At 46.7% G+C, this 13,944-nt stretch overlaps 1 protein-coding gene across 1 annotated transcript; it reads left to right on the top strand.

The window, feature by feature from the left end:
- The first annotated feature begins 4,037 nt into the window (after positions 1–4,037).
- On the top strand, positions 4,038–13,166 carry LOC130266386 (histone-lysine N-methyltransferase EHMT2-like). The gene is made up of 6 exons (XM_056515662.1): positions 4,038–4,065; positions 4,570–4,692; positions 5,882–5,983; positions 6,657–6,687; positions 7,065–7,138; positions 13,137–13,166. Exons 2-6 carry the CDS (start codon positions 4,618–4,620, stop codon positions 13,164–13,166), a joined length of 312 nt encoding a protein of 103 aa, XP_056371637.1. The 5' UTR covers positions 4,038–4,065; positions 4,570–4,617.
- Positions 13,167–13,944: the final 778 nt, after the last annotated feature.

The following is a 13,944-nucleotide window of genomic DNA, read 5'->3' as shown; positions in this document are numbered from 1 at the left end:
TTCAACTCAGGAAGACATTGGGCATCTTGTGTCTGTAGGAACTACCAAAACACCAAGATTCAGCCCAAAAATCCTCCAAATATCAAGACACAGATGAAAAAGCCCCGCAAACAGAGAGATTTAGCCCTAATCCCCTCCAAAATATAAAGATTCAGCCCCTGCAAAAAACCAAAGCAACAATGCTTAGGCCAATAAACCTCAGAAACACCAAGATTGACCTATGTAAAAATCATAGATCTCCCTCCCCTGTAACCTGCTGCATGTGTGGGAAGCAATGCACATGGGACTGGGGGAGAGGCTATAGACACAGGGAGGGGTGGAACATTGTGCTGATTCCCATTTCTGCTCCTCCTTCTCCTGTGTCCCTGCCCTTCCCACATTTGTCTTCCTTCTACTATTCCTCTTCCTCCTGCACAATCCCACCTTCTCCTCCCACATGCATCATTTGACCATTTTGTTCTTCAACCCTGCTTCTCCTTCCCTTCTCCTGCTGCCCCCAGGCCCAGCACCCACTGCCGGCTCCCTCTTCCCCCCACACCCACAGCATCCCAGCGCAGGGGCAGGGATGGAGCCGGGGCAGCGCTGGGCTCTCGGCCGCTCGCACCCGCACTCGGTCCCCACTGCAGCCGCTCCCGCCACGGCAGCGCGGGGGGGCCCGGCCTTGGCGCTGCCCCCTCCCACCTCCCCAAATTCCCCTCGTGGGGGGCGCTGGGGCCCGGGGGGGCGCAGGTGGGGTCCAGGTGGGGAACGCTGGGACCTGCGGCTCTGCCTGGACCCCCATGGAAGGAAGAACAGGAAAGTGTCTTTACAAACAGATGCTGGGAATCCCCTTGGACATAGGGCCAGGGACGGGTACATAAGGAAGTGACAGCAGAAGCCATCGGGTTCAGAAAATGTTGTTAATTGACCACACAGACTGCTGCTCAGCCAACGTCCTGCTAAATTCATGAACTCTCAGAAGGAGAACAAAGACCTAACAGAGCCATGAATATCGTTAGCTATACAAAAGTGGGGTGCATATTAAGGGGGGGATGCAGTGGGTGCGTTGGGAAGTCTGTACCTCTCAAGTACTTCAGCCAAGTAGAAGAAGCCTCTGTGAAATAGCTGAATGCTCAGGCTAAAAAGCATCTTTCAGTACTTGGGGAAAAAAAAGCACATATAGAAAGGAAAAGGTTAAATATTTGCCACATGTATTGACTGAAGGTTTGTGCTGTGTTGACCCAGAGAAGGACCTGGGAATCTCACAAGTAACGTTACCCAGCAATAAAATGGAGTTGAGACAATTCTGAGAACTAATAAGAAATTGCAGGACCTGGATTGAGGATTCTCTGTTTGAGCCAGAATATTGTATGAGTTTTTAAAACCAGACAGCCTCAATGTTGTGGTATGGATTCAAGAAACAGCATAACTTCAGAAAATTAAATAAAACCAAAATGTTTGGTGCCCCAGTCATGGCTCTTCCAGACTCAGAAAATAAATTGGAATTGTGTGTGTGTTCTAGTACTGTCCTGGTTGAAGGGCAGGTGTCTGCCGATAAAGACAGAAGTTTTCCTTTGAAATAGAGACTTTAATTCCACTCCCCCCAAGTATTATAATTGTTTGAATCAAGGACTCTGAGGCAGAGATAAGGGGGCAGGAATAACAGCTCTTTTACTAATATCTCTAACCGGACAAGCAGAAACAACAGCAGTTGTTAAAATTACCAACAAAACAGTTCAAGTTCTGGCACCAAGTTAAAGCTTTGATAACCAAAAGAGCCTCTACATGGATGAGCAGTGCTCGGTGATTACAGAATGAAACTTGTTCAGTGGCACAGGAGGATTTAGAATTGAGGACAGGGGAAGGGTTTAACCCAGCCTTCTGTTTGAACAGCCTGCACAGGGGCTGGGAACAAACCCATGGCTGCATTCAAGAGACAGAGCTCCAGAGCCAGGCTGGGAGAGATTCCCTGGCCTGAGGGACAAAATGTGTTCATGGATGGGTCTGCAAGGGCAGGAGAAGGAAAAAGAGTTCCAAGACACGCTGTGATTAAGGAAAGGGAATTAGAGCAAGATTACACTCTGCCTAAGGAGTGCAGAGAAGCACCACTGGTGGCCAAGTGCCGTGACCCATCCCAAGTGTCCCTGAGCACAGAAACAGCCCCAGCACAGCTCAGCACGGGGGGACTCCTCACCCTGGGCTCAGGGGCTCTCAAGCCCCAGATTTGCACTTCCCAGCTGCAGCACCAGCATGGGAGGCCCCACTGAGCCTGCACTGAAGGCAACGCAGCAGCAGCCAGGGCTCCACATCCGGGGAAGCCCCTGGGGCTGCCCACACATCCTCTGCTCAAATCCTCTGCCTGGGCACCCTCCTTTGGCATCTCCAGCCACTGGGGCCAATCCTTGCTGCCACTGCTGCAGCTTCGCTGCTTTCTGTGCCTGCACTGCCACAGCTGCTGGGGAACACAACGGCACAATTCCACTCTGGCTCTCCATTGCACTCACACACTGGGCTGCCTGGGATTCGACTGCTGGAAAATATACAAAATCTAAATTTAAAAAAAAAATCTTAATTCTGGACTCGGGCTAGGTTTGCTTTTGCATTGGGGAAAGGAATTTCGAAGAGTTTTTTTAAGGAATGTTATGGCATTCAACAGAGATCAGTTTAATATCCCAACAAACTGGGAATAGCCCAAAAGACACCCACAAATGCAACGACCATTAGCAAAACATCAACGGCCATTAGCAAACATCAAGGAACACCCACCCCAGACACAGCCCCGGGCAGTGCTGGAGACACCTGGTCTGGAAAAGGCTGAGAAGGAAATCCAGGAGTGGGACCAAATTAACATCAGAAGGACAGAATCAGAGGCAAAGAAATCCGGGTCCTATAGTAAACTAGATACTAAGAACTACACAACTTGGAAGGAATGAACATCAATCCAATGTATTTCAATAGACTCAGACTGTATGAAATTTCGGAAAAATCCAGTGCAATTCCCGTGTCATGGAATGATTTTCTCTGCACACCCGGGCTATGTGTGGAAGAAATTATTTCTGTTGCACATCTTCGCAAGAATCAAATAATGTCTTGACTCTCTAACACTAAAGATGTCAATTGAAAAGCAGATTGTGGGGGGCCATATGTGAGTCATGCAATGGCTGCTGTGCAAGAGAAACATGGGTTCCAGTTAGCCAGGGGAGGAGCTTTAGAAATGCAAATTAACACTGCTGGGGCAAAAACATCCATTTATCATTGGAATTACAGAATTAGGTTACAAGGACAAGCAGTGAGGTCACTGAGAATGTCAGGAAAATTAATCCAAAAACACCAGAAGTTTATGTCCAAAAAGGAGACAGAAGAGTTCTGCTTTGCTTTATTTGAATAAAGGGAGAGGCCATGGGCCATTCGTCTGTGATCTCTCAAATTTTTGGAGGACGCAGCCTCCTTTTTACCCTATTTTCCCGGCCATGTTTCTCTATCTCCTTTTCCATTCACGGAAGTACTTGAGAGGTACAGACATCCCAGAACGCCTCACACATGTGATTCCCCTCTAATTATAACCCCCCCTTTTAATTCTTAATTCTTATAGAAGTCACAGCTTTTCTCCATTGCTTTTTTCTTCTTTCAATATCCTATTTCACTTATCAGCAAACCTACACTTTGTTTTTAAAGGCAATTTTCTCTTTCCATTCATCAATCACTGTAATCCATCCCATTGTTTCTTTTATCCCTCAATGCTGGTCTTATCTACCAGCAGATCCACAGCTCATTTGTAAAGACAAATCCAACATGCCTTTCAAGAATAATTCCAAAACCAAAGAGGATCCAGGAAAAGAGATTGAGTCAATAGTAACTAAAACATTGTAAACGCAATTCTTGAGAAAATGAAGAGGGAGACCTGGAGATCTGTCACCTGCTGCTGCAGGTGGGACACCTGGGGGGACATGGGGACAGCTGGGGGACATGGGGACACCTGGAGATACACCTGAGATACACCTGGGGGTCATGGGGACACCTGGGGACATGTGAGATACACCTGAGCACACCTGGGGACACCTGGAGATCTGTCACCTGCTGCTGCAGGTGGGCACACCTGAGACATTGAGGACGCACTTGGGGGACAGCTGGGGACACCTGAGATACTGGTCAATGCTGGTCAGTGCTGGTCAGTGATGGTCAGTGTTGGTCAGTGGTCACTCAGTGGTCACTCAGTGGTCACTCAGCGGTCACTCTGTGTCCCCCAGGCTGGCGCCAACATCAACGCTGTGGACAAGCAGCGCTGGGGGTGGGGGGGTCAGTGATGACCATGGGTGGTCAGTGGCAGTCAGTACTGGTCAGTACTGGTCTGTACTGGTCTATACTGGTCTGTACCGGTCTGTACTGGTCAGTGCTGGTCAGTGGTCACTTAGCGGTCACTCTGTGTCCCCCAAGGCCGGCGCCAACATCAGTGCGGTGGACAAGCAGCACTGGGGGTGGGGGGGGTCAGTGATGGTCAGAGATGACCATGGGTGGTCAGTGCTGGTCAGTACTGGTCTGTACTGGTCTGTACTGGTCAGCGGCCACTCAGTGGTCACTCTGTCCCCCCAGGCCGGCGCCAACATCAACGCCGTGGACAAGCAGCGCCGCACGCCGCTGATGGAGGCCGTGGCGCACGACCAGCTGGAGGCAGCGCGGTACCTGCTGCTGCGCGGCGGCTGCGTCTACAGCAAGGTGACGTCACCACCGGGCCAGTGACGTCACCGTGACGTCATCGCGCAATGCGGTAACCCCCACACTTCCCACACCCCCCATGGTGTCGCTGCCCCGGTTGATGTCACTTCCTCTTGTGTGATGTCACAGTGCCCTTTATGACCGCACAGAGCTCTCTGTGACATCACCGTGTCCTCTATGACATCACCACATGCTCTATGATGTCACAGTGCTCTCTATGACATCACCACATGCTCTGTGATGTCACAGCGCTCTCTATGACATCACCATGTCCTCTATGACATCACCACATGCTCTATGATGTCACAGTGCTCTCTATGATGTCATTGTGTGCTCTCTGTGATGTCACTGTCCCTTGTGTTACGTCATCCCACCCCTATGCTGTCACCATGCCTCCTATGATGTCACCGTGTTCTCTGTGACATCACAGTGCCGTGTGTGATGTCACTGCGATCTCTGTGACGGCACTGTCCCCTCTATGGCGTCATTGTGCTATATGTGATGTCACCGTGTCCTTTATGATGTCACCACACCCTCTGTGATGTCACGGTGCCCTGTATGATGTCACTGTGCCTTCTATGCTGTCACCATGCCTCCTATGACGTCACCGTGTTCTCTGTGACATCACAGTGCCCTCTGTGATGTTATTGCACTCTCTGTGACCTCACCGTCCCCTCAATGACATAATTGTGCTCTCTATGGCGTCACCATGTCCCCTATGACATCACCACATAATCTATGACATCACAGTGCGGTCTATGATGTCATCGTGCTCTCTGTGACTCCACCGTACCCCTCTATGACATCACTGTGTTCCCTGTGACATCACAGCATGCTGTATGATGTCATCGTGCTCTCTGTGACGCCACGATGCCATGACATCACTGTGCCTCCTGTGACATCACCGTGTTTTCTATGACATCACAGCACCCTGCATGACATTATTGTGTTCCCTGTGACATCACAATCCCTGTATGAGATTATTGTGCGATTTGTGATGTCACCTTCCCCTGTATGATGTCACCACATCCCTATATGACGTCACCACCCCTGTATGACATCACTACTCCCTGTATGACATCACCACCATCTGTATGATGTCACCACTTCTCTGTATGACATCACCAGCCCTCTCTATGACATCCCCACGCCCTGTGTGACGTCACCTCCCCTCTCTATGATGTCACAGGAGAAGGACGGCTCCACCTGCCTGCACCACGCGGCCAAAAACGGGAACCTGGAGATGGTGGAGCTGCTGCTGAGCACGGGGCAGGTGGATGTAAACGCACAGGTGAGTGTCCACTCAGTGTCCTGAGTGTCCTGAGAGTGTCCACTCAGTGTCCAGTGACTGTCCTGAGTGTCCACTCAGTGTCCTGAGTGTCCTGGGGCTGTCCAGGTGTTGTCCTGAGCATCCTGGGAGTGCGCTGAGTGTCTGCGGGTGTCCAGGGATTGTCCTGAGTGTCCACTCAGTGTCCAGGGACTGTCCAGTGACTGTCCTGAGTGTCCATTCAGTGTCCAGGCATTGTCCTGAGTGTCCTGGGAGTGTCCTGAGAGTGTCCTGAGAGTGTCCAGTCAGTGTCCTGAGTGTCTGGGGTGTCCAGTGATTGTCCTGAGAGTGTCCAGTGACTGTTCTGAGAGTGTCCTGAGTGTCCTGAGAGTGTCCAGGCGTTGTCCTGAGTGTCCTGGGAGTGTCCTGAGAGTGTCCTGGGAGTGTCCACTCAGTGGCCTGAGTGTCCTGGGGCTGTCCAGGGGTTGTCCTGAGTGTCCTGGGAGTGTCCTGAGTGTCTGAGGGTGTCCAGGGATTGTCCTGAGAGTGTCCAGTGAGTGTCCCACAAGTGTCCTTAGCGTCCTCAGAGTGTCCTGGGAGTGGTCAGGGACTGCCCTGAGTGTTCTGGGTGTGGTCAGAGGGTCAGGGGTGCCCAGTGACCCCTGAGTGACCCCAAGTGACCCCGAGTGACCCCCAGGACAACGGGGGCTGGACCCCGATCATCTGGGTCCGGGTTTAGGGGGTCAGTGGGGGTCAGAGATGGTCAGTGGGGGTCAGGGATCGTTTGGGGATGTCAGGGGTGGTCACTGACCCCTGAGTGACCCCCAGGACAATGGGGGCTGGACCCCGATCATCTGGGCCTGGGTTTGGGGTGATCAGTGGGGGTCAGGGATGGTCAGTGGGGGTCAGGATGGGTCAGGGGTGGTGAGTGACCCCTGAGTGACCCCAAGTGACCCCTGAATGACCCCCAGGACAACGGGGCCTGGACCCCAATCATCTGGGTCTGGGTCAGGGGTGGTCACTGGGGGGTCAATGACCCCTGAGTGACCCCTGAGTGACCCCTGCCTGACCCCCAGGACAACGAGGGCTGGACCCCGATCATCTGCGGCCGAGCACAAACACATCGAGGTCATTCGGCGGCTGCTGACGCGCGGGGCCGACGTCACCCTGACCAACAACGTGAGCTGGGGACACACCTGGGCACACCTGGGGACAGCTGGGGACACCTGGGGACAGCTGGGACACACCTGGGGACACCTGGGGACAGCTGGGGGACATTTGGGGACACCTGGGAGGGACTGGAGCACACCTGGGGACATCTGGGGACACCTGGGACACACCTGGGGACAACTGGGGACACCTGGGACACACCTGGGGACATTTGGAGACACCTGGGACACACCTGGTGACACCTGGGGACAGCTGGGGGACATTTGAGGGACACCTGGGGACATCTGGGGACACCTGGGATTTTTGTGTTAATTTTGTGTTAATATTGGGTGAATTTTATGTTAATATTTGGGTAAATTTTGTATGAATTTTGTGTGAAGTTTGTGTGATTTTTGGGTTAACCCTGGGTAAATTCTGGGTGATTTTTGTGATAATTTTGTGACAATTTTGTGATAATTTTGTGATAATTTTGGGTAAGTTTTGTATTAATTTTGGAATAATTTTTGGATAATTTTGGGAGATTTTGGGGTGAATTTTGGATGATTTTTTGATTCATCCTGGGTAAATTTTGGGTTAACTTTGTGTAAGTTTTGGGTAAACTTTGGGTGATTTTTATGTTAATCCTGGGAAAATTCTGGGTGAAATTTGGGATAATTTTGGGTAAATTGGGGGTGATTTTTGTAGTAATTTTGGGTGAATTCTGGAATGAATTTTGGATGAATTTTGGGTAAATTTTGTGTGAATTTTGGGATAATTTTTGGGTAAATTTTAGTTGAATTTTAGGTGAATTTTGTGTTAATCCTCAGTAAATTCTGGGTGAATTTTGGGATAATTTTTGTGTGAATTTTGGCATGAATTTGGGATAATTTTTGTGTTAATTCTGGGATGAATTTTGGGTAAATTTTGGGTGATTTTGGGTGAAATTTGGGATAATTTTGGGTAAATTGGGGGTGATTTTTGTATTAATTTTGGGTGAATTTTGGGATGAATTTTATAAATTTTGGTAAATTTTGTGTTAATTTTGGGATAATTTTTGGTAAATTCTGGGTGAATTCTGGGATAATTTTGGGTAAATCTGGGATAATTTTTGTGTGAATTTTGGGAGATTTTGGGATAATTTTTGTGTTAATTTGGTGTGAATTTTTTGTGATTTTTGTGTTAATCCTGGGTAAATTCTGGGTGAAATTTGGGATAATTTTGGGTAAATTGGAGGTGATTTTTATATTAATTCTGGGCTGAATTTTGGGTGGATTTTGGGTGATTTCTGCCCCCAGCACTGCACCTGCCAGGACGATTGCTCCTCCTCCAACTGCACTGTGCGGGCAGCTCAGCATCTGCTGCTGGTACAACAAGGTGAGGGGGGTCCCCAAAAACCCCTGGGAAAAGGGGGGACCCCAAATCCAAAAACACCCCAAAAATACACACAGAGCACCCCAAAAACACCTGGGAAAGGGGGGGGGACCCCAAATCCAAAAACAGCCCAAAAATAGAAACACAGAGCACCCCAAAAATAACCTGGGAAAGGGAGGGACCCCAAATCTAAAAACATCCCAAAATAGACACAGAGCACTCCAAAAACCTCCTGGGAAAGGGAGGGACCCCAAATCCAAAAACAGCCCAAAAACACCTGGGAAAGAGGAGGGACCCCAAAAAGAGACACAGAGCACCCCAAAAAATACCCTGGGAAAGGGGAAGGACCCCAAAATCCAAACACATCCCAAAAATAGACACAGCACCCCCAAAAATACTCTGGGAAAGGGGAGGGACCCCAAAATCCAAACACACCCCAAAAACAGACACAGAGCACCCCAAAAACCTCCTGGGAAAGGGGAGGGACCCCAAAATCCAAACACACCCTAAAAATAGACACAGAACATCCCAAAAAATACCCTGGGAATGGTAGTTGAGGAAGATTCCACAGATATCAAAGGAGCAGCTGGGTATATCCCTAAAAGGCAGCTGTAGATCTGAAATACCTTGGGAATTAGAGAGACATCAGTGAGCCACTTTTGAGTCCAACTGTTAGTGAAGAACCCTGTTCCAGAGAAATGTCAGCTTTTCTCAAGGAAGTTGAGCAGCAGGATATCATGGCTCATGTAGCTGGCAGGTATGAAGCAGACAAAGTGGGACATTTGTAGAGATTAACCCTGTGACTCACTGATGACAACAGGATGAAGAACCCATTTGATCAGACTCTGGGTCTTAGTAAGAAATGAAGAGGCCTCTGTTTATTATATTAGGCCAAGTTGTTCCTTGTCAGGTCGTAGCAGCTGCTTGGCAGCAGGCACTGCTGTAACTTCAGCCCATCACATCTGGAGGCAGCCCTAGAAGTGCTCTGCACCTCAGCTGGTGCCAGAGCACAGGGACACCCAGACACCTTCTTTAGACCCGTGTGTGCCATAAACTAAAGGCATCTCCCCAAACCAAGCTATCCAACCCAGCACTTAGCACAGAATATGTCACTGCCAGGGACGTCAGCATACAACCCAGCACTTAGCACAGAATATGTCACTGCCAGGGACGTCAGCATACAAAGAAAAATACAATTACAAAACCTATTGGGGATTTGATATAGTACAGGAAAAATTCAAATGCTGGTACTAACCTTCATAAATGAGCATATATACTAGCTGTTTTCCTGAAGTGTAGTTAAATAGTGTGCACTTTCCATAGCAGTTCAATTCTTCACTTCATGCATTCACAGCAGGCAGAGCTCTCACACAACTTGTGTAAGGAAGGGCTTAGTTCAAATGAACCGTGCTGCTTCCTCTGAAAGATACAAAATTATGGAAATGACAGATGCAAAGTCATAGTGTTAGTGTAGAAACACATAATCACAGGATGATTATATGCAGGTGCTTTTATTGAAGAGCTCTGGGAATCAGGGGTACAAACCCAAATCTGACTCCGACATGGATTCGAGATGGACATGTTTTTATACCCTTTTTGTTACATAGCTATATATTAATTATTAAACCCATATTGTTCTATTGCATACATTGATTTTATCCAAGCATGTATTCTTGCTGTTTTCATCAGGACCCCCCAAACATCCTTTCTTATGATTCTTGTTACAATTCCATTGTTTCTCATGATTCCTATTGTGATTAAACAATAATTATATTCAATTACCAAACAATCATTATATTTAACAATCATATTATTTATGATATGATGATTTCACAGGTGTAGACAAAGCTCGACGTTCATTCCCAGGGCTCAGTTCCCTTTCCCAGGCCTACCAGACCCAGCTTTTCTTTCCACCCCCTGAATCTATTGCATAAAATTCCCCTGTTTTAGAAAAATTTTAATCCTTCGATATCACTATTACCAAGACCACAAATATTAGCTGATAGAATAAATCATACTGCACGTGGATAATCAAGAGATTTTACAATGCACTCTAAACAATAACAAATCTTCAATATTGAACTATGTTGCTGCTGCCTCAGCAACTCCCAGATGAATGAGGACAATAATAACTACATCATACACTGATTATTTCTGCCTTTCAGAACAGGATACGGTGACATTGCCACTTGTGTTTACCATTCTGTATCATGTGGTTTATTGTCATTTTATGATTTTTAACAGTATCTGTTAATATTATTTTTCCTACTGGCTCATTTTCTGCTTTACAGCCACAGCTATTTCAGAGATTTGTTTTGCTCTCAGACAGCAGCAGACAGCAAATCAGACCTATGTTTACTTGCAATGTTCATTAGCTCCTGGGAATACCTTACAATGGCAATTTGTCATTCACAACACTTTCTGATACTCCAGTGACAAATCAAGTGCTACTGGTTCATTACTGCAAGCTGTAGCAAAATGTTTATCTTTTAAATCTGTGGCTGAAACTAAAATAATCAGCATTAATTATTCAGCAACATGAAAGAAGTGATAAGCTTTTAATCGCTATGAATCTAATCCATATAAAACACATTTTAAGTATGACTAAGATGAGCTAGATAAGCTCTTTTTATTGCTAACAAATGATTCTTTTAATCTTAAGGATCAGGGTCTCTTACCTCCATCCTTTATGAGATCTTCACATTAACTGCTATACAATATCCCACAGATACTTTGTGCAACGCTTCTGTTAATAATGTCTGTTGCTCACCACCAATGACACATCAATTTTGGTTTTTTTTTGGTGACACAATTAAAATTATTGTTTGTATGCTTCTAAACCAAACTTCATCAAACTTGTAAATTTTTTACCCAATTGATTTTTGAAAGAACAGTAGAATTTCTCTTCCTGATTTGACTAAGAAAGAACAAAACATGAGGGTAGCAAAAAATATCGATGAGAACTCGTTTGTGTATGAGCATTTATTCAGCTGATAATTCATATCAGTACATATATACATTGTTTTTAGATAATAGTATATTTAGCAAGGGTTTACAAAGTGATGTGAACTAACTATCAGGTCATTGCTTTAAAAGATTTGCTCTCTTCCCCTTCTTTTAAACTTTCTGTTCCTGAGAACCACAGGGAGATGTAAATGATAAAGAAGTTCCACGGTATCAATGAGTCCAGTGGATTACTGACATTAAAATCAAAATCAAAAGTATACACATGCCTTGTTTACTAGCAAAAAGAGAACAGAAGGGAAATCTCAGTTTTGATTCCTGGACATTAATCAGATTTAAAGGAAATATTGCACAGAATGAAATACAATTTGTATTAAATTTTAAACCAGCCCTGCAATTCTCACCCTTAATCATTTTAGCAAAGTGTCTTCATACTAGAAGTACTTTAGAAAATAATTGGAAATAAAGTTCCATGGAACCATGCTATCATAAAACAACTACCCTTTCTTAAGTTCTTCACAGAGAAGAACGAATATTTTATAAATCTGCTAAAGGGCAGAATGCATGGTTTAAGATGCTGAGCTCTACCTTTTGAGACACAGAGGGTACTTAATGCAGAGATAGTCTAAGAAATCCAAAAAACTGTGTTAGCAATGGGGCAACAAGTTCTGAACTCTTAGAATTGGTATCATTTATAATCAGGCCTGCTCTCTGCAGTGGTTTGAGCTCCAAGGGCCAAGCAGAGCCTGCAGGACAGGGAGCTGAGCTGTACCTGCAGTTCCAGGAGGGGTCCCGTTGGTGGCTCAGGAGCAGCTCCGGTGTCCATCAGCAATGTGCCCGCTCCTCCCGCCTGCTGCCAGTCCTTCCCTTGCAGTGCAGCAGGAGCTGCTCCCTGCCCCCGGCCAGCTCCTTTGCCTGCAGTCCCTTCCAGTGCTGGCACTACAAGCTCCCTCCTGCCTTGAGCCAAATGCCTGCCTGCACCTTGGGCTGCCTTTGCCAGGTCCCTTTTCCCAAGAGTTTCACTCCCAGACTTCAGCCCCAGCCCATTGGTTATTTCCATCACCAGGTAGTTTCACACAATGAACCATTTTGGTTTTACCTAAGAGGTGAATCATTGAGATTGTGGTGCTTTCTTGCACACAATGTCCTGCTAAGACCAAGAACGAGCTGTTTCTGCAGCTTAGTTTGTGGCTATTCCTACATCATTATATTCCACAATGAATGACTGAAGAAAATCTGTCCTTTTCCTTACTAAACTGAGGCTGCAGCTTAGTGCAAATATGTGTGTGTCCTGGTTTGAAAAGACAGTTGTGCTAGGGAAAAGCAGGGCCTTCCCTCAAAATGGAGCTAATAAACCCTTCCCTCTGAATTAGTATAAATTTGAAATTAAGAGGCTCTCAGGCAAAGATATGGGATAGAAATAACAGTTCTTTACTAGTCTATCTAACAAGACAAACAAAACAACAACAACTATGAAATCAACACCAAACAGAGCAGTAACCCAGTTCCAGCCCTTCTTGGCCGCAGGCTCACTTCCCTGTGCCCCCTCCCCTGTCATTAGCCATCAGTGCTGCTTCGCATGTCAATGGGAAAAAATTCCACAGAGAGGTTAGGAAAACAAACAAATCCCAAACAGTGTGAAAAGAGAGTAAATGTCATAATCCCCTTACATTTTCTACCCTTCCCTCCCCAGCCAGGGTGCTGCCTGAGGGGGTTCCAGTGATGGACCACAACTCACAAATAACCTCAGTCAGGTTCTATTACCCACAGATTGACAGACCTGTGAGGAATTGGCTGCCACAGCCTGTCACACACTCACCAGAGCTTAAGGATCAGTGAAAAAATAGGGACAAATATTGATGTGGTCACTCATCATGGAAATGAGAAGTGCCCCAAAGCCAATGTCAGTTTCAAAGGGAAATTTATCACAGATTGTTTCAACTGCCCTGCTTATATATGATGACCAATTTCAGTTCACAGATGGCTACAGAATGGCACAACTCTGCTGACTCTATAGATAAAGACAGAAATATCCATTTCAGTTCCCACAATCAAGTATGTTCCAAGTCACTAAGTACTGCCCACATATATTTCTATATATGTGCATATATGGATGTTTGTATATAAAGTACCAAACATCAATGGAATGATCTGGAAATCCACGGAGCAGGAGTTCTTCGCTCACTGGAGTCCCGGAGTTTTCTCAGCTGCCTTTGCCTGGCAGTTGTCAGCCAACGTGTGGCTCTGCTGCCATCCCAAATCTGCGCTTCCCTTGCCCAGCCTGAGTGCACGTGGGGCACGTGCTGGGCATGGCTGGAGATTTCCATGGCCAAAATCCCCCAGCACCATCACCTTTACATCTGCTCATTGCTTTGGATAGCACAGAGCACACAACACCCATCTCAGCTGGCAAATGTCATTTCTTGCAGATTGCGACAGCCCCACTGCTGGTCGACAAATGTAAGAGAATCCATTTCAGTTGAAAAATATAATTTACTACA

The sequence above is a fragment of the Oenanthe melanoleuca genome, unplaced genomic scaffold (assembly GCF_029582105.1).
Source record: "Oenanthe melanoleuca isolate GR-GAL-2019-014 unplaced genomic scaffold, OMel1.0 S030, whole genome shotgun sequence".
In the NCBI taxonomy this organism is placed as follows: Eukaryota; Metazoa; Chordata; class Aves; order Passeriformes; family Muscicapidae; genus Oenanthe; species Oenanthe melanoleuca.
The sequence above is the reverse complement of the archived record's forward strand: the minus strand, read 5'-3'. Positions and strand labels throughout refer to the sequence as shown.